At 40.5% G+C, this 20811-nt stretch overlaps 1 protein-coding gene across 3 annotated transcripts in view; it reads left to right on the top strand.

The window, feature by feature from the left end:
• scube1 (signal peptide, CUB domain, EGF-like 1) overlaps positions 1 to 20811 on the top strand; it is a 271582-nt gene that overhangs the window by 236169 nt on the left and 14602 nt on the right. For all 3 annotated transcript variants that reach the window (XR_007249346.2, XM_048548867.2, XM_048548868.2), the window contains 5 exons: positions 260 to 376; positions 7391 to 7549; positions 15291 to 15494; positions 16925 to 17086; positions 19402 to 19569. Coding sequence is in view for 2 of the 3 variants with exons in the window: in XM_048548867.2 (XP_048404824.1) it covers positions 260 to 376; positions 7391 to 7549; positions 15291 to 15494; positions 16925 to 17086; positions 19402 to 19569 (810 nt within the window). In the remaining variant the exon portion in view is untranslated. The remainder of the gene's footprint in view (positions 1 to 259; positions 377 to 7390; positions 7550 to 15290; positions 15495 to 16924; positions 17087 to 19401; positions 19570 to 20811) is intronic.

The raw sequence follows: 20811 nt of genomic DNA on the forward strand, positions 1-20811 counted from the left end.
TTAACATTACCCAAGAAGTCTTAGATCATGTCAGATGCTTTGATCCCTACTTTCATCTCCAGTCACATTCTCAAGCACACTACTTGTCATGTTTCTGTCTGTAAGAGTTAAGTAATCGATTGATGTTACCATATGTCTGTCTGCATGTACACATCGCTGTGGAACGACAAATCTTTATACTAATCTTGCAATTCAATCAAAGTGTGTTAGTTTAAACTTGTAGCCTCGTGATACTGAAGACATACGTTCTTTGTTTCAGATCCTTTAGCACCACCAATAAAACAAAAAGCTAGATTCAAGATTAAAGATGCTAAATGCCATCTACGACCACGTAATAAGGAAAAGGTTAAGGATAGTCTGAAACAAACAATATCAGGTAAGTTACAGTCTCATATTAATCGTGGTCAAGTCATGCCTGCACTCTCGAGTCTAGCCATTTTTAGTAATAAACCAGGAACAATGCGTTACTGGGTATGATTCAACACCTTTCCTTCATTGAGACGCTACAAGATTAACAGTAAGATTGATGCATTAAACCAGTGTGGCATCTTCGCCAAGAGTTCTAGCCATTGCAAGTGAGTCAAAAGCTGTTAAACTCTTCTGCTCTGAGATCGGTACTCAGCTCTGCACAATCTTTCTATTGTGTCTGGAACAGGAGGTGGAGAGCCTCCAGAATGTGAGTAGAATCTGGCCCTTTGCAGGTTCCAGGAGCAAATGCTGCATTGACCCTCAGCAGCGCTGCACATCACAGGGAGGAGCTTGAGAACATGGAAGCACATCTGAAGAGGCATTGTGATAATGCTGGCAGTGAGGAATGAAGTGTAAAAAGAAGCACGTCAGAGAGAAGGCCCTGACTCGGCAGCAGACATGCAGGAGACTCCCAGCAGAGAAACACCAAACAAGGTCTATCTCAGAAGGTCTACCACAAAACTGGCTCCTTGAAACAAAGGAAGAAAGGTAGACCTGGAGTGTTATGTTTCTTGTGAAAAATGGGCAAATTACTCCTTTTTTGAGTGGAGGTGAAATGGAGGCCCATATGCCTGATGTGTGGAGAAGCATTTTCTGCCATGAGAAAAGCTGACCTGGAATGGCATTACAGCACAAAGCCCATTACACATGAAGACTTTCAAGGGCAGGTGTGTGCTGATAAAGTCAGCGAATGTGGAAAGAATTTGGATGTGCAGCAAGTAAATTTCACGAGGCTGAGAAAGGAGACAGACTGTGTTATTCAGATCAGTTATATAATAAGTGAACTCCGTGCAAAAATTCTTGGGCCTCATTCAGAGGGAGAATTCGTCAAGAAGTGCACTGTTGTGCCTGCAGCTTTACCGGCTTTCGAGAAATGTACGTTATTTCAAAGAGCGAGCTTGTTTTATCGTCTGCGACATTAAAAATCTGGAAAATCAGGGACTGATTTGGAGTTCGTACTCTGCCATGAGACAACAGATATGATGAGTGCAGACCAGCAACTAACCTTCATGCGTAGAATCACGGCAGATGTTGAGGTTAGAGAGGGTTTGCTTTCTTTGCATGAGCCACCAAAGATAAAGATATTTTTGAGAAAGTTACAACAGGGGGCTTCAGCTTCAGTTATCGTTTGAAAAGTTGTGCTCTTATTTGATGGTGCTTCCACCACTGTTGGATCTCCAAAGAGGTTAGTTGCTCCAGTTAAAAAGAAATGGATCACCCCAACCTTGATCCATGTGAGTTGATTGTCTGCCAATAGTCCGTTTGTGTGTGCTGTCCCTGAGGCTCAGCAATGTAAAGCCAGAAATTATATCGAGCATGAACCTTATTAAAGTACAGCTTTAAGCAGATTCCAATTTGAAGAGTTACTGAAAGACTTGAAATCAGAGGCCAGTGATTTCAACTATATTGTGAAGTGCCATCATTTAACTGGTTTGATAGGGGAGCAGTGGGGTAGAGTATGATGATGTGATAGCATCAATCAAGGAACAGAGTGAAATCATCCATAGAGAGGAACGGAAACCCTGTTGCTGATCTGAATAGCCACAAATAGCAGTGTCTTGGCATTTGTGGTTGACATGATGCAACACTTGTCCGAGCTCAAAGTCAAATCGCAAGAGCCTGCTTACTACTTTCTCATGTAAATCACTTGACGCTGAATTAAAACTGTGGCAAATGCAGCTGAAAAGGGGCAGCACAGTGCATTTTCCCATGCACCAGGGACTAGAACTTGCAACACGAGAGGCAGTGAGGAATTTCAAAACCTAAAAACAAAAGAATTGTAAGTAATTTTTGACAAGCTGTTCAATATTGAAGCAGCTGATATACATGGAAACCTTCAACTTGAAGTCCTAGAACTAGAAACACACAATGAACTGAAAGCCAAATACAGTACCTGTTACGTAGATTGCCTTGGCTCACGTGATCAATCACCTTCAAGGAGATCAGTAAGGGCAATATATCAGTACCAAATACCTGCATCTGTTGGATTTCAACAGACTCTGTGTAGGTGCTGCTGACTTTCCAAGCCTGATACATACAGAGAATAGTAGCACTGTTCGGAACGCCATTTGGCTGTGAACAGCTCTTTTCAAAACTTTCCTCTGACAAAGAATCGTCTGCATTCTGCATTAGCAGCAGGTAGAACTTTGAACAACAATTGAGTAACAATATCTTCATTGCCAGCAGACAGGAAGATCTTACTTCAGTGTCCGATTCAAATCAGCAGGTCAGTTCAACAGCTTTCTCCCTGACAAAGTAAATACGGAAGTCATTTTTCTGTGTGAGGTCCTTGATTCAATCAATTGATTTATTTTTATTGTGGGCCACTGGCCCCCAAAAGGTCTATGCTCATGTTCTAGCGTTTCCTCAGTGATGGGACTCTGCCGAGAATATAGCTTGAAGGATTGTTCCACTGATCCCTCCTTATTGCCAAGCAAATTTCCCTCCCTTTGTTTTCAATTGAGTTGTTTTCTTTGCTGATGGACCTACTGCCTTTTTAACCCATTTGTACACAGTCTTAGAATTCCCAGCATTGGAGGAGCATCTACATGTTATGGCAGAGTTGTAACCAGTGGTGATTGGCACACCATCTAGCAATCTGTTAGACTTTACTTCAAGCACCTGGGAGCATTCAGAATCTTCTCACTCTGATGCTCTCTTTTAACTTAGGAGAGCATACCAACTGGGTTCAACAAGGTTCCATCATCACAATGTTAGCCTTGAACCAATCAGCATTTTCTGCTGGGCGAATTGACACCCCTGAAGTACCTATACAAACATCTCTGTCTCTGCTGGCAACAGGGGTCATAATGTGTGTGTGATACAAAGATACGCTGTACAAGAGCAACAACTGTAACATCTATTGAGCCATCTCTATATGTGATCATGGAAAATGCATTTCCCCATGTAACCCTGATCAGAAATTCCAGCCAAGTGTATTTCCTTAAATGCCAGTATGGTTTGAGAATGGGAAGATCTACAAGTGATGTGATCTCCTCAGTCCATCAACTGCAAGGTAAACGCTATTTCAAAGGACACCATGATATATTGCCCTTACTGACCACCTTGAAGGTGCTTGATCACGAGAGCCAAGGCAATCTACGTAACATCCTGGGGAAAGCTAATTGCCATCTGAAGCTGCTCAATACTATTTCCGCTTACCTCAACAACATGATGTGTACTGGTTCTTAAAAGGCAGAAACATCTGACCCTTGGAGATTTACTGCAGCGTCAAATAGGGTTGAGATCTGGCATTTTTCTTGACCACCTTCTCTTTGCTGTCACATGCCTTCCATTCAACTACAGAGGGACTCTACCCTGACTAAAATAGCAAAGCTTCCCTCATATCTCCTTCAGTTGAGCCCAGTCTGAGTTTAATACAGCTGCACTAGCATCTGGAGGGTTATGTTCTAGGTTTAGAAGCCTCCTGGTTTAAATGTTACTTCGGAGTCTTGCATCTTGTATCTGTCTCTCACTTGTTTCTCTGCTTTGTTATCTCAGAAGTCCAACCAATTCTGGTATTTTTCCAGCTGTCAAGTGTTTAAACCATTTTTCCAGCACCTGCTGATGTAAACTGAATTCTTCTTGAACAAAATCCAGCAGCCAGCTTCTTCACTAAACTGCTTGAAAACAGAACTGTTGAGTTAATTTCTCATTTACCCCTTTGCAGTACTTTTATTTATCTCCCAGGCTGCTTGGACGTATGATCTGCTACTGGAAGTAAGCTGTCCTTTTTGTTAAAACAAGGAATTGTGTACCAGAGAAACATTAAGACCTATAGGGATCTACACTCCATCATTAGGTATAGGACTTTCCCCCCAAAAGCACATGGACCAACACATGTAAGTTTTTAGAAATGTGAGCTGATAATGGCACATCATATACTACAGAGCAGCTGATAACTCGGCGAACAGTCTTGATGAGACTCAAGAATTAACAAGGTGAATTAAAGTGGTGACTTCAATAAGGATCAGATCCAGGAAGCGAAATAGAGAGGAAAAGAAAAATAGGTCTACAAGAGAAAAACAACCTCTGATTACCGACAACTTACTGCCTGAAAGGATCTGATTGCGTATTTCTAATTGTTCATCTGCTGGACCATTGAGATTAACAATCATCACATACTGATATCAGTCAATCACACAAGCATTAAGTTATATTGCTGTGGTAAGTTTAACGAGCAATTAATCTAAAAATGCAGAAGCTTCACACACTCATGATGCGCTTAAAGGCCAAACAGCATTTTTGTGCAGCTCATTTCCAGATGGCACACATTGTCTATGAATGTCCTTGTCTAAAATATTTACCCCTCCCCTTGGTTTGGACAATAAAAGCAATATGCATCATTCAGATAGTTATCTTTTTCTGGCTCACATTGACCCAAAGGCTGCATTATAAACATTCAGGCATGTTATGGCATATTACTTGTGCAGGTGCAACCTCTGCACTGTTGTTAGGACAACTACCGCTGCATCATAAGACATACAAATCTGAAAATGTTCTTATCTTGAATTACAAAAAGTGCCTCCCATTCACATTAGTACCTCAAAAGAATTCATTGATATTTGAAATGTGAACTGCTCATTTTTATACATTATGCTCACCATATTCTGAATTTAAATGAATCAATTGTATAAACACGGTACTTAACAGTCTATCATTATAACTATATAATACGGATCGAGTAGTTCAGTTGGTTCATCACCTGGTGGGCGACACACAGTGATGCTAACAGCACGGTTTCAATTTCCCACACTGGCTGAGGTAACCAGGAAGGATTCTCCTTCCCAACCTCTCCCCTTGCATGAGGCACAGTGACCCTCAGGTGAAGCCATCAACAGTTGTCTCTAAGAGCAGCCCTATCACCTGGTAGGACTATGGCAAAGTTTTTCTTTGCTGTAGCTACTGTTAAAAACCATCAACATATCCATTAAAATTTGTACCTCCTTTCTGTTAATTGGCCCAGTATTTTAAAGTGCAGGGAATTTTCATAAATTTATTTCGAACTTTAAGAATCTTTTCCACTGCAATTTAGTTGTTAAGCCGAGGCATTTTTCATAACTTGATGAGATGTGAATGATATGTGATGGTAACTTACTGATATTTCAGGCAGGCAATTGTGATGTATATTTCTAAATGTTTATAGAACCCAAGATTCAGTTACTGTCTTGTGTAATTATTGATTTCTGTCCATTATTTTATTGTATCTTGTGTGCCTACTAAACAAAATCTTCCCCTAGCCATTGGTATTGGCATATTAGCAATTAGTCTGATTCACGTATAATGGCAATATTTATCTGTATTATTCTTCCAGCTAGGTTATTTAAAACTTTATCTATCCTCTGAAGAGCCATGATCCTTTTTTCACAAACTGTGAAATGAGCTTTATTATCAAAAAACAACACACTCGTACTATAAAAGAATAAAATTATTTGTCATCGGAAGCATTTAACTCAATGACTACCATGTGCCTGACTCCGTCAGCTAGTACGCAATTATCCATATCGTTGCCTGTGTTGTTCATAATGCAAATCCCCTATAACCGTAAAACTTGAATTCCCTGAATTCCCCAATGCATAAGAATATTGTCAAATAATTAAAGCTGACATAGAGAATATAAGGCAGCAGCAAATTACTATTCCTTTAAAATGTGTATCATGCATTGCTTGGCAATTGGAATTCATTCATTTCTTCTTAACTATCTGTGTTGCTCTATCTTCTGTCAGAGTTCAAAAGTAGAGTATCAACATGTATGTGCTCAGTAATGTACATTGACATACAGGTTAGAGTTTAATATGGAGCAGCAAAACATCCTGGAAATGTTAATAAGTATATTCGGTGAACTTGCAATGTACTGAAAATGCTGGCATTGCAGCCAAGAAGCATGGTCCAAGGCTGTGTCACCAAATCAATAAAGATTTTGGTTTTAAATAAATTTGAGACCAATGACGGTAGTTCTACTTTTCCTTCACTATGCCAGGCAGTTTTTACTAATGTAAATCTTATGGCCAATTGTGGAAGAATGCAGTGATTTATACATGTGTGAGGCTGGCACATTGATTAATTTACTTAGGTTTATGGCTGACCTGAGCAAAAATGAAATATTGTAGAATTTTACTTTCTTAAAAATGATGGAACTAGAGACCACTTGTGATAGGGGTCAAAATGAATCTTACAGAATGAAAGCCTGTGGAAAATAGTTAAAAGCATTCGAGGGCTACATTCTTGTTGCTCTGAACCAACGACACAAAATTACTACTGCCATGAAGCTGCAGTTGTGATCAGAAAGGCCACAAGTATGGCAACAATAGGAAGAATGCACCATTCTTCAGATATCGGTTGTATATTGTGGTAATACAGACTTTTCCTCTCTCCCTAGCTGTGCTCTACCCTGAAGCTAATCTTAGTTGCCTGAGATTCTCCATTGTGAATCCCAATCCCATGCATTCAAGCATGAAAATATTAAGAATGAAGAAAACAGATAAATACTTTTGTAGCCTGTAGTCATAATTTTAATCCTATTCCTAACCAATATTCCTTTCAAAAGTTTTAAGTATACATAGTAATAGAAATTCAGAAAAGAAAGCTTAATTTATTGCTAACATAGAAAATATTTAACTTGTACATTTGGATTCAGTTACAAAACAAACATCGTCATACATAGCATGAAAGCAGTATCAAATGTGATATTTGATTTATGTAAATAGATTTTAGATTTCATAGACATTTTGATCTTAAAAAGAGTCAATGAAAAGATTGTGACAAGTTCACAGGACATAACTATGTAATATTTGCCAAATTGGCTGTGGTTTATCAATTTAAAATATACATTGCGTCTTCATTACATTTTGTTGTGAACGTGCTGTTGATTTTTTTTGGTATTCCCTTTTTTTTCCCCACTTCTATTCTCTTTTACACAAAGGAGGTCACTTCCCATGCACAGATAACTGTCACGTGACCTTTGTGAATCTGAAGTGCGATTCTTCCAAAAAGAGGAGGCGCGGACGGAAGTCACCGTCGAAGGAGGTGTCACACATTACAGCAGAGTTCGAGGTCGAGATGAAGTCTGAGGAGGTGACAGGTTAGTAGTCACTTAAGCTGGAAGCTGCTCAGATCTTCAGCAATGGATAATGCCACTGGGCTCCTTTTGGCTCGTAGTGTAAATATGATGGGGAAAACGAGCTCAGATATAGTATTTATTCAAAGTATTTTCCTGTTTATACTGCAAAGTTATGAATTTAAGAAGTTTTAGTTCTCAGCTAAGGAGACCAAGAAGTTTATTTTTTTCACCCCAGTGGAAGGAATTTCCCAGATCATCTGCTTGAGCAATTTCATTGGGATTTTCACTTCTGTCAAGGAGATGATAAGATGATTTTGGTCAGGGGTAGGCAGTGTATATATTGTGAAGCACAATGATGTCTGCTGTTATATGGGGCAGAACAGATTAACCACAGGGTTTTTCAGCTGTCCATCAGTATTCATAAGTTTTTGTTTCACCAACTCTAGCAAGGAACTGATGGTATGAGCCAACATCCGATAGCTCAGGAGCATCTCCAGGTTAAGTTGTATACCCCTTGCTGTCGAACTGATCGAAGACCTTGTGGAGGGTTCCCTCTGACATACTTCTATGATGTGACAGAAGAATATTCATTAGAGAAAGTTTCAAATAATGTGAAATTAATTAATGTTAGAGAACAGTTTTTAGGCTTTCCTTTCCCTTTCAAGGAAGAACACCTACAAGCTGTAACACAAACAGAAATTGCTGGAAAAGCTGAGCAGGTCTGGCAACATCTATGGAGAGAAATCAGAGTTCATGTTTCAGTTCCAGAAACCCAGAAAGTTCTGAGGAATGGCCACTGGAACTGAAACATTAACTCAGATTTCTCTCCACTGATGTTGTCAGACCCGATGAGCTTTACCAGCAATTCCTGTTTTTGTTTCTGATTTACAGCATCCACAGTTTCTTTTGGTTTTTGTGCTTTTTTTAAAAAAAGCAATAAATTGACATTTTTCATACATCATTGCCAACAAATATAATAAGCACATTTAAAAGATAGGGAAACTTGAATCTGGTTGCTGAAAGTAAGTTAGAAATATATTTTAGGGGTTATACATGGACATGCTTTAGGTTGGCGTGTCACATCATTGCAAACTCAAGGTCACCAAAATCCTGATGTTCTTGTAGTTTGCACAAAGTTCTAATCACCTGTCGGCCTCGAGCTTGGTGACATTCATCGTTCCACTCTATGCAGCTCCTTTATTTTAATACTCTCATCTTCACTTTCGAATCCTGCGCGCAAATGGCAGAGAGGAATGTCAGATCGGCCATGATCCTACTGAACGATGGCACAAGCTGAAAGGGCCAAATGGCCTTTTCCTGTTCCTATTCTTATGCACTTATGGTTTCACCCCTCCATGATCTATGTAATCTCCTCAGGTCCCGAAATCCTTCAAAATGTCAGTACGCCTCTAATTTCTTTTATAACGCCATACTTTCCTATACTGCCTCTTCACAATGCACAGATGCTGCTCTGCTTACTAAATATATTTCTTGTCAAAGCCTTGCCCTTGTACAAATATTATCCGGTTTATATATCTCAGAGGTTTCTGATTGTCTTCACTTAATTTGCTTTCCTATATGCAAGTGGTTGATTTAATTAAGATAAAAGGATACAATTCTATGTAACCTGATTTTCAATGAAAACCTTTGCACAATATGGTGCCTTATTTTACATACATATAACAAGCTAGAGTAGTAAAATATTCAGAAAATTGGCTGGAGTATGAACATTTGTAATTTACAACAATCAATGAAAGTTAAAATTGAAGAAAGGCGTGCAGAGATGGATCTGTATGATGTCTGTACACCTAACGACTAATTTTTGTGTTTCTTCTTTACGTTTTATTGAAGATGGAAAGTGTATCACAGAAAATAGGGTGTAGTATGTGATCACCAGATGGTTCACTGTACACCGGAAAACAGTCATTCACAAGCCTTTCAAAGTGCTACTTAAAAGCAATCTGCAGTTTTTTTGAAAAAGAACAATCTTTTCAAATGTCAAAATCTTGAGATGACGAGATAGAGCTCCAAGATTTCAGCCTGAAGCAGGCACCATAATGATACCTTTCTCCCTTGAAAGGCCAAGCACTGAGGAGCAAGTTCCGCTCAAGAGTAATTTTGCTCATTGCATGGGCCTCTCTCCCCACTCATTTCTGTCACATTAAATCGTCGATCAAACCATTTCTCTTTCCTTCCTCCCAGCTGCTCTGGTGACCTTGTACTCTTTTGTCCTAAAGACCTACCTAGAGCCTGCTCCTTTTACATTTTTCCTTTTGCGAACGTGTGTGAAGTGGACAGCTAAGAGAAGTTTCAAGTTTTCTGCTCTTTTCCTCACTGCCTGCAGTGAAATGGAATTTGCATGGTAAATTTAAACAAAAGCGGATTTTCAATTAAGTGTAACTATGCTGTAGGACTCTTTGTTTGGAGCTGTTCCAATGAATTATTGCATGGCGTTCTGGCCATTACGGATTTAGTGGCCCATTTGATTCAGTCATAAGAACCAAAAGAACTGTGGATGCTGTAAATCAAGAACAGAAACAAAGTTGCTGGAAAAGCTCAGCAGGTCTGGCAGCAACTGTGGAGGAGAAAACAGAGTTAGCGTTTCAGGTCCAGTGACCCTTCCTCAGAACTGATGGTGGCTGGGAAAACGTCAGTTTATATGCAGAAAATAGGCAGGTGGGTGGGGTAGGGGGTAAATGATAGGATAGAGCCCAAAGAGAGAGAAAGACAGTTTGACAAACAAAGGAGTCATAGCAAAGACAGGTCATAAAATCCCAAAGGTAGAGGAGAATGGAATCATGGAATGATTATAGTCCAAAGTAAGCCATTCAGTCCATCATGTCCATGCCAGTACTGCAAGGGCAACCCAGTTAGTCCCGTTCACCACATCGCTTATTGAACATTAGTGACGCAGACCATCCAGTTTTTATTTCCCATTTAACTGAAGGCCTACGTCCCTCAAACCATTCTTGGAAATTGTTTCTTCACATGGTTGGGATTAACTTGCAGGTTTTGTCAACAGTTTTTTTTTCAAAGCAACTGCTGGACTTAACTTTGGCAATCACTGGGGTTTTATTGGTTTTACAATAAATGCCGTTTGCAAGGCAACAGTTAATTGAGGTTTATATTATTGTGCAATTAGCTACCCATATTTTTGCCCTTATTTTAATACTGAATTATTACTTATTCAGGACGATTTCAAAGATTCAGGAGACTGTTTAGAAAGGTAAAATCGGTGCTGCTCGTGTCAAGGCAGCATCAGTGTCATGGGGAAAGGAACTTGGTCCATGTAATCACAGTGTAACCTGTTCACAAAGATGTGAAGAGTGAAAAATCCAAACAAAATTGGCATTTTAGTCCCTAAAGCCACAAGGCTGTTGTGCTCGCCCCACCTCCTACTAAGGTTTACATAATTCTTTATATTAATCTATTTGCTGTGCATACACTTGCTGCACAACTATACCATAGTAATTAGCAAACATGTAATACCTGTTCGTACTTTGCTTCACAATCACTTGCCCAACAGATTATTTACTCAATTGAAACCATGACTGTTAAGGCACAGAGATTACCTTTACACAAATTGAAATATAAGTGGATATCTTAAGCTCAGCCCTTGCATATCCAGTGTCTTACTATACTTCAGAGAGAGGCTGCTGCTTTGTTAGAACTGTAGGTCCTTTTGCTGTTTTGCATGATTTTGTTCAATTGCCATAAGCAGAAGCAAAGATGTTTCCTTTTGTCGATCATAGCAGCTTTCCCCTAAAAATGATGTGCTGTGAATTTGATCCAGGCTGGTTACCTTATGTTGAAACGTATGTTCATGTATCTATGTAGCCAATTAAAGTCAGTATAAAACTCATCACCAATGAAATAAAGCCACAGGTTACAGCTGGTGATGTGTGCAGCCAGAAAACCGTTTGGTGACCTACGGAGTGTCACTCACTCACTCTGTTTCACTTCTAAATTCCACTGCAACCAAAATAGAGCAAATTGGCAAAAAGATAGATATAGGACAAAAAATTCAGTTATGTTTAGTTTTTTGAAAAGAAGTTGAAGTAATGAGAAAGAAGGAGAATCTGAAAAAAGTGTATTTTTGAAAAGAAATTTTGATTTAGAAATAAAATATACTCATTTTGAAACCGTACCAGTCTATTCATTGCATCAACTCATTGTGAACTGCCTACCAATTGTATAGGATTTATAGGCTCTGCATTTTTGTTTGACAGGGTAATTGGAGTCCAAAGCAGGGATGTCCAAATGAGATACAAGTGATAACTCAGATCAGTGGTTCAGGCAAATGGCCACTAAAGCAGGTCTCTAGCTCCCTCTATTGGCAAAATTGGAAATTATATAAACACAGAAAGCACAAAGTGCTAAAACCCAGCTTTGAGGAAAGCCAGACTCTTTCTTATTGTGCATTTGTCTAAGATATCATACTTCTCTTTATAACAATTGAACTAATTTGTGTATATCGCAGGGCAATGGGACCATGACCAGATAATCTATATTTTTATCCTGCTGTCATTAATATGAACAGATGTGCCCATCCATGACAGGAATTTGTCAGAAACTAAAAGTCAGAGTTTTTGTGATTTTAGCTTTCTTGCAGATAACCTAAGAGGCATAAGATTCTTCACAAGAAAGAATGGAAGTTAAAATTAGTGGTTGCACTGATGTAAAGTTTTTTGCTGGTATAGTGTATGCAGACTATTTATTTGGAATACAAGCAGGAAGCACTTACCATGCTCATGTGGAACTTCCCCTACCAGATATGAACACTTGGAAAATGACATGAGTTCAGTCCTTGACTTTTACTTCTTAATTTGAATGCACAGAAATTATTAGCTGCCTGTGTATATTTGGCAGATGCTGTGAGTTCTGAAATAACAAAGCTGCTCCATTTTGCTCGTCATTAGACAGCCCATCTTCATCAAAATTGACCTTGTTTAAACATTTCAATAAAATGCAAGCTGTGGAGAACATCCAGCGACAATTTGCTAGATAGCTGAAATGTATGAGATGAAATAAGAAACACTGACTATTAATGCTTGAAAAATTTGGCATGTTCATTTTTAATGTTTCTTACTGTTACACCCGATCCAAATATTAAAGGATTATTTAAGTGGACTGCTTTCAGATGACTTCCCTTGGTAATGGGGTATTAGTACACATTTGTTTTAATAAAAGTCCCACGCAATAACACTCAAGTCATTGAACAATGCTCACAGGATTTCAATGTCAAAATCTGCTCGTTAAACAGATCCATAAAGTTAGCTCAAGTGGCAGGTTAGCTCAGGCACTCCAGTGAATGATGCCAATGGCATGGGTTCAATTCCTGTACTGGCTGAGATTGTTATGAAGTTTGCTCTTTCCCAACCTCTCCCTTTGCCTAAACTGTGAAGACTCTCTAGTTAAGCCACTACCAACAGCTTCTCTCTAAGGAGGCAGTAGCTCTGGGACTGTGGTGACTTTGCATACTTCTACCCAATCTTGACATGCTCCAACTCGTGATCACCAGAAGAACTGTTCTAGGCTTTTTTAAATATGCCAGATAGCGATTTTTTGCTTCTATCTTACATAGTACTAGGAGGTGCATAATTGCTGATTTCCTACTCTTGGTGACTCATCAGCTGCCTTAAAGTGCATTTCAGATTCTTAGATCCTTTCTAGAACATAGAAAATAGACCTAGGGCCCATAATGTTGTGCTAAACTTGATACCAAATTCAACTAATTCCTTTGCCTGCCATTGCCCATATCCCTTCACCCCTTCACTCCTTGCATATTCATGCCTAAAAGTCCCTTAAACACCTCTGTCATATCTGACTCCACCATCACCTCTGGTAGTACATTCCAGAGTTCTACCACTCTGCGATTTTAAAAATAGCTTACCACACATCTCCTTTGAACTTTCCCCCTCTCACCTTAAATGCATGCCCCCTAGTATTAGACATTTCAACTCTGAGGAAAAAAATTCTGACTCAACTCTAACTATTCAGCTCATAATTTTATAAACCTGTATCAAGTCTCACCTCTACCCCTGCTGCTCCAGAGAAAATGACCTGAGGCTTTCTAGCCCCACCTTTATAGCTTCTTTCTAGCCACAAGCTAATCTCTACTGCTGCAACTCTGGCCTCTCACTCGTCGCCAGTTTGAACCTTTGATGGCCATGCGTTCAAGTGTTTGGGCCCTATGCTCTGGAATTCCCTGTCTAAACCTCTCTTCCTCCGTTCCCTTCTGTATTTAAGCCGCTCCTTAAAATCTTACTTTGCCATATTAATAGCTATCTGTCTTGATATCTCCCAATCTATAGAACTTGATCTCAGATTTATTTGACAACATTCATGAGAAGCATCATTGGAGACCTCGTTCCATTAAAGACAGAGTATAAACACACATTGTTGATGGAATTGGCCCCAGGCATCGTGATGGGTGATCCAGCGGTCAACTTGATCGCGTGTCCCATGGCTTAGGACCAGAAGAACCACTTCCCATAACAACCGGGAACAGAATCAAAACTGAGGAAGCGTCTCCGGACCCAAAACATTAACTCTGTTTCCTCCTTCACAGATGCTGCGAGACCTGCTGAGCTTTTCCAGCAACTTTGTTTTTGTCTTGGGAACAGAATCGTGGCAATTTTATATAACAAATGTTCAACATTCAGCTCATTGTACTTACTGGATGTTCCAGACAGTAGTGTAGGTTGCCCATGAGTTCCCATCCATGGGAATGATGGCTGCTGTACTGTCACTTAATAGGCAAGTGGCCACTGATAGAAAGAGTGGAGCTGAGAATTCCGCTCTTTAGGTGTGGGAGGTGCTGCCAAAGAGAGCCACTGGCCTACTTGAAAGGGCAGCAGCCCTGATGTTCTAGTGGCACGAGGTGGGATTGATGGACGCACCTAAGGCCACGGGCAGTCCCCAACAGACTGTCACTGAAGCCAGGCGGAAAAATAAGTGGGGAAGTGGGCAAGGATGTTGGGAAGCTGGGGAGGAGGGAAAGGAGGGAAATGTGACCTTGAGGGTGGGACTTTCAGGTACAGGACCATTAAGGACGACTGTGTTCCCAATATCAGCCCCACGTAGCTAAGGCTGTCAGGCTACGCAGGGAGTGTAAAATAATTGAGAACTTTTGGGAAGAAACTGTTTCTTCAGTGCTGATCCTTTTGTTGTCTCCCGATGCTGTTGAAATGTTTCTTTATAAACATTTAACCACTTCCTTTGAAAGACAGTTTGAAATTGGACAGAATTAGATGGAATGCACAATCCACCTGGAGTGTGCTGATCTTAATGCTCCACACAAGACTACTTCAAGTTGACTTCACCTCACCTTCCTGATGCATCCAAATCTCTGCTGAACTTCTGTGATATGTCTTTGGGTACTATACTAAATGAGGCTAATAAATCACTCCGAACCACAGGATCCTGTAAATCTGCTCAGTCATCTGTAGAAGCTCCGGTTAGAGTCTTGGTGTTCCCATGGAGAAAGAGGAAGCTTTGAAGAAGAGGTCAAACCCCTTGGCTCTTGTCTCACTGAGAGACCTAGAATGAGGAGCCTTGTCTGCATGCCCTAACAACATGGGAATGTGACCACTAATTTAGCTGGTTTCAGGATTGTTTATCACCTCAAATGCAGTATTCTCCTCAGTCATTAATTTGGGGTTGACCAGCTGATAAATTGCTGAATGAACTGTTTGAGAATAGGTGATGTTCAAGAAAGGCTAAACATTAATGAAGGATTCTACGTTGCCTTTTTCTTTAGAGTCTTGCAACATGGAATGTGTGCGCAAGAGGATGGAACAAAAGCTGCAGACAGCAATTAAAACACTAAGGAAGTCCATTAATAAACAACAGTTCTACATTCAGTTCTCTGGTACAGAATATGAAGTTGCCCAGAAACCAGCAAAAATACATGAAAATCAGGAGGCATGCAGCACAGGCCAGGTGCTCCAGGATGGCAAGTGTAGTAAGTATTATTCCAAGATGGTACTGATCATTGTAAACAGCTTCCAATCTAACCAAGACACACCGTCAAAACCTACTGTTTAAAATAGTTCACACAGATTTATGGTAAGGCTTTGTATCTGACATTTTTGACGCATTCTGAATTGCACTAGTGTTAATGGATACCATCAAAGCAGCAGATATGAATTTGAGACTTCGGATGAAAATCATTGCAGAATTGCCTGGACCATCTTCAGTGGAAGATCACTCCAAATCCCATTTTAAGCCATTTATATGCAGATTCTGCACACAGTTCACTGAGCAGTGGCTGTTTATTTTCACAACCCTTACAATAGTGCTTTTTTGAGAATTTCAACATAAAGTACTTTGTTCAATTATTGGTTTTAAAATATTCTCTTTATTTTGAATTTTAGGCTCCCTTATTTTCAACATGATCTCTAACCAGATTAGATTGATAACCAATAGAGGCTGAAACCTTTCCATACTCTGTAGTAGAAGAGAGCGGAGGACCAAGTCCAGCAACGTCCTGACCTGAGCCACATTTCCTGTAACAGGGCCCCTACAAACCATATTCCAATTCTGTGGAGGTGGGAGGAGGAATGAGTTTGGACTCTACATCCAGAGAAATGTCAGATGGGCAGTGGGGTCAGGAAAGGTGGGTGATGGCCAGGTGAGAATGTCCACCTCTGGCACACTGGCATAGTTTTAATGATGAATGACAGGCCCTCCAACCCTTACCTTCCTATCCATCCCATATGCCCTCTTAATGACGCTTCCTACCCCTCATAATCCCATGACCCTTGAAATGCCCAAAGCCATCTCCATTCCTCTTTTATCCTCATTACTCCTCCTACCCCTGCCGTGTCCCACTCACCTGACAACCCAGGATTAGGCCCCACTCACCATTTTCAAAAGGATTCCAAGTCAGTTAGGCTAGAACGTCTTTCCAATTACTGACAATGAAGAATTTAGATAATGTTAAACCAACCAGACTAAACTAGAGTTTGATGAGCCATCCCAAAGTAAAACACATACTACAGTGTGTTATGATCCTTATTAAAATTTTAATCATAATTTGATTTTTTTTTAAACCGAGCAGTGGACCTCATTCAAACACAAGCAAATAGTCAGTCCTCCAAACAGAACAATGACTTCTGAAGAACAGTCACAGGACTCAAAATGTTAACTGTTTTCTCTCCACCAACGCTACCAGACCTGCTGAGTTACTCCAGCATTTTTATTTGTATTTCAGAGTTTCCACAGTTCTTTGTTTTTTAAAAAAATGTCATTTATTCATCAGTGTTTGCTGGGATTATTTTGGCTCACAGTGTGAAGATATCCTTTACAATGTAACGGGATGATCGGTTGTGAAACATCACTCTATATTATACATAGAGTTTCTAGTCACTCAATGTTGTCTTCTTGTTCCAGTCAGCTGTGAAACAGGCCACTACTACAGCGGGGAGCACAAGCAGTGTCTCCTGTGTCCTCCAGGAACCTACCAAGACACGAAAGGACAGCTATCCTGTGAGCCATGTCCAAGCAACGATGGACAAGGAATGGCTGGAGCTCGGAACGTGTCTGAATGTGGAGGTGAATTTTTGTCTTTTGCTTGTAAATTGCGCTTTGCTGTTCCATCAGTAGATGTCAAGAACCTAGATGCAAATTAAAGATGATTTGCTAAAACTCTGAGTGAGACTGACCTGAGATTGTTGTTGGGAGAACATGTTTTCTTTCAGAGAATCCAAATCCATTTTAATTACGTTGTTAACTATTATTCAGGAGACTTGTGCAGCTTCTTGTAAATTAGATTTTTACCCAAATCCTAAAAAGGATGGTTTTTGGCCTAATGCATTACATGGGCTCCTGTTACCAAGTTGTAACTTCCACTGAACTTCATGCATGCACAGACTTAAATATTCCCATTCCATTAGAGGTAAGCTGGAAAATTGAGTGTAAAGATATTGGGACCGACGTCTGATCTATTGTGAAGGGTGGCGGTGTAATGGGAGGACATCACAATTTCACAAAATAATTAAAACTGTTTGTAATGCAATTAACATTTCCAACAGTTTACTGACTCCCCAGTCTTGTAGTTAAGATCTGAGGCACCAGAGCCTCGCCAGTTATAACAAGATGACAATCAGAATTTCAATTTTGGCTCCAAAGATGAGCCATCCTGATCAATGGCAGGCCTCGTCTGAGAGGATGTCTGTGATGTTAAAGGTCACGGTGACACTCAATGTCTGTACTTCAGAGTCACTTCATTGATCCATTGGAGATGTGTGTGGGATCTCAGAAGTTGCAGCTCATTGCTATGTCAGGCTGGTCATTGGCGTCATGCTGAAGACAGCCGGCCGGTATGTCAGCTTTAGCAGTGATCTGGAGAGTCAGGCTGAGGGGCTGTAGGATTTAGTGCTTCCAGTTGGCAGTGTAATCAGCAAGCCTCTCTCTGACCAGCCTGCACTAATAGAAGGGAAGACCCCAGATACAACAGACTTGGCATCAAGAAGGATCAGCAGATAAACAGCCAAGTTCAACATAAAATCAGGTAGTAGACGCTTTGGTGCTAATTTTCAAAAAATTTCTTGATTCGGGAAAGGTTCCACCTGACTGGAAAGTGGCAGTCATAACTCCCTTATTCAACAAAGAAGGCATAAAATAGTAAACTATGGGCCAGTTAGCCTGTTGTCTGCTGTGGGAATGTGTTAGAACTGATCATTAAAGTGATTATCGCTGCACACCTGGAAAAACGCCAGATAAATGGTAAGAGCCAGAATGGTTATGTGAAAGATGAATCATGTCTCAGCACTTTATAAGATTTAAAGGAGCAACATAGGATAAAGCAGACCCTGTTCATGTACTGTAGTTGGATTTCCAGAGTGCAGTTGTTAAAACGCCATGTCAAAGGTTATGGCAGAAAATAAAAGCTTATTGTCTGGGGGCTAACAAATTACCCGGAATAAAAGAAAATCAACTGGCTGGCAGGAGATAGTATGCCTAAATTAGTCTTTGTCTGATGGAAGTAATGGCAGAGTTCCTCAAGGGTTTGGGCTGAGGCCTCAGATTTTACACTTTACATCAATGACTTAGCTGAGGAGAGAGAAAGCTTGGCAGCTAAATTCATCTGGTAATTTTGCAATAGCAAGACGATGAGAAAGTGTGGCTTTCAGCTCCTCAAAATTATTACTCGTGAAAGTCGACTGGTATGCTTTTGGTAAAAATGTAGACTTTGACCTTTGCACTTGTAAACGGTACACATACAATATCTGTGTTACACCCTTCCTGATTTCCATCATGATGACAGGAATGACATTTGGATGCAGTCATCCGAAGCGGCCGTGCGGGGTTAGTCACCTGAAGTAGAACGGGGCCACTTAACCATACAGTGCCATTCTTGCCACCTCCTGCAGCCTGCTCGATTTCTAGGAATTAGGTTGGAATCACGTCTCTGATTAAGCAATCCTTGCACCTCACCATCTGTCAGCCCAAAGGCAAGCATGTTGTGGTGCACCAACTGTAATGAATAAGGTCATTCACCCTCTTTCGCCATGCATCCAAATTTCCAGGCACATCCCGATAGTAATTGCAATCTTCATCCAGGATTTCCTGGGCTGAAAAACAGGCCTCCTCTTGCCCCAGGCGTCCTGCTTTGCCTGAGCAGGCTGGAGGTAATCCTATAAGGGAAACATCACTAAAACCATGGAGCCACCACACTTCTAGCCTCTGCCACTGTTGTACCAGTTTGCTGTTTACTATTGTCCCTGCAACTTCATTACTGCTACATCCTAGCCAGCCCGATTCCAGAAACACAACCATAGGCAGTACCAAACAATTCCACCCTTCATTTTTTATTCTAAATTTACTACTACCAGTAATGGTTTGAAATTGTTCATAATTTGCTTCAGGCCAGTGCTCTCAAGGACATTTCTCCTCCGATGGATTCAGACCTTGTCGGTCATGTCCATTTGGCACCTTCCAACCAGAGCCAGGGCGCACTCAGTGTTTTCACTGTGGAGGTGGATTGATGACAAAATACGAAGCAGCAGTTTCATTTCAAGACTGTGAAACAAAAGGTAAATTCAGCCTTTTTTACCATCCGTGGTATGGAAACAGCGCAAGACTGCAAAGTGTCCTCTTGTTGCCATCATACTTCAAGACAGATGGGAAATGATGAAATGTGAGGAAGGTGGAGAGATGCTTCAGTGTGATTTGGAAGAGTTGAGTGAGTGGGCAATTATATGGTGGATGAGTATAATGTGGATAAATGTGAGGCTATGCCCTTCGGTAGCAGAAACAGATTATTATCTAAACGGTGATAGATGGCGAAAGGGGGAGTTGCAACGAGGCCTGGGTGTCATTCAGTCACTGAAAGTAAGCATGCAGATACAGGGGCAGGCAAAATAAAGGTATGTTGGTATTCATGGCAAGAGGATTTAAGTACAGGAGTAGGGGCATCTTATAAAGGGCCTTGGTGAGACCACACCTTTGGTATTGTGTGCATTTTGGTCCCTTTACCTGTACTCTGGCTATTGAGGGAGAGCAACAAAGGTTTACAAGACTGACTGCTAGGATGACAGGATTGATGTATGAAGAGAGTCTGGATCAATTCACTGGAGTTTAGAAGAATTGGGGGATGGGGGAGTGGTAGGATAAGATAGAAACCTATACAATTCTAACAGGACTAGGCAGGGTATATGTAGGAGGGATGTTCATGATGACTGGGGATTCTAGAACCAGGAGCCACAGTTTCAGGATACAGGGTTAGGCTAGTTTCAGACTGAGACGAGGAGAAATTTCGCCCAGAGAGTGGTGACCCTGCGAAATTCTCTACCACAGAAAGCTGTTGAGGCCCCAAAACATTGAATGCTTTCGCCAAGGCGTCAGGCATAGTTCCTAGTGCTAAAGGGATCAAAGCATAGGAGAAGAAAGCAGGAACCGAGTACATGGCTATAATCATATTGAATGGTGGAGCAGGCTCGAAGGGCTGGATGGCCTACGCCTGTGCCAATTTTCGATGTTTGTGTTTGTTTCCTCATTTAAACTTCATCAAATATAACATAATCTATGAGCCAGCATAACTGGTATCAATGTATTTAAAATGATGTATTAAAAAATCCATTGGAGCACCTAAATTAAGTCGCAAATCCAAGAGTGGTAACCTACCACCATTCTATTGTATGCCCGAAAATGTGTTTATTTCAAAATGATTCATCATCATCTAAGTAACCTGATTTTTAAATATCTGAAAATTACTTTTCAAAACTGTACAGAACAATTTGCGTTGGATTACAGCACTTAATTTCTGAGTAAATGAA

Source organism: Stegostoma tigrinum, chromosome 18, assembly GCF_030684315.1.
Source record: "Stegostoma tigrinum isolate sSteTig4 chromosome 18, sSteTig4.hap1, whole genome shotgun sequence".
NCBI classification, from domain to species: Eukaryota; Metazoa; Chordata; class Chondrichthyes; order Orectolobiformes; family Stegostomatidae; genus Stegostoma; species Stegostoma tigrinum.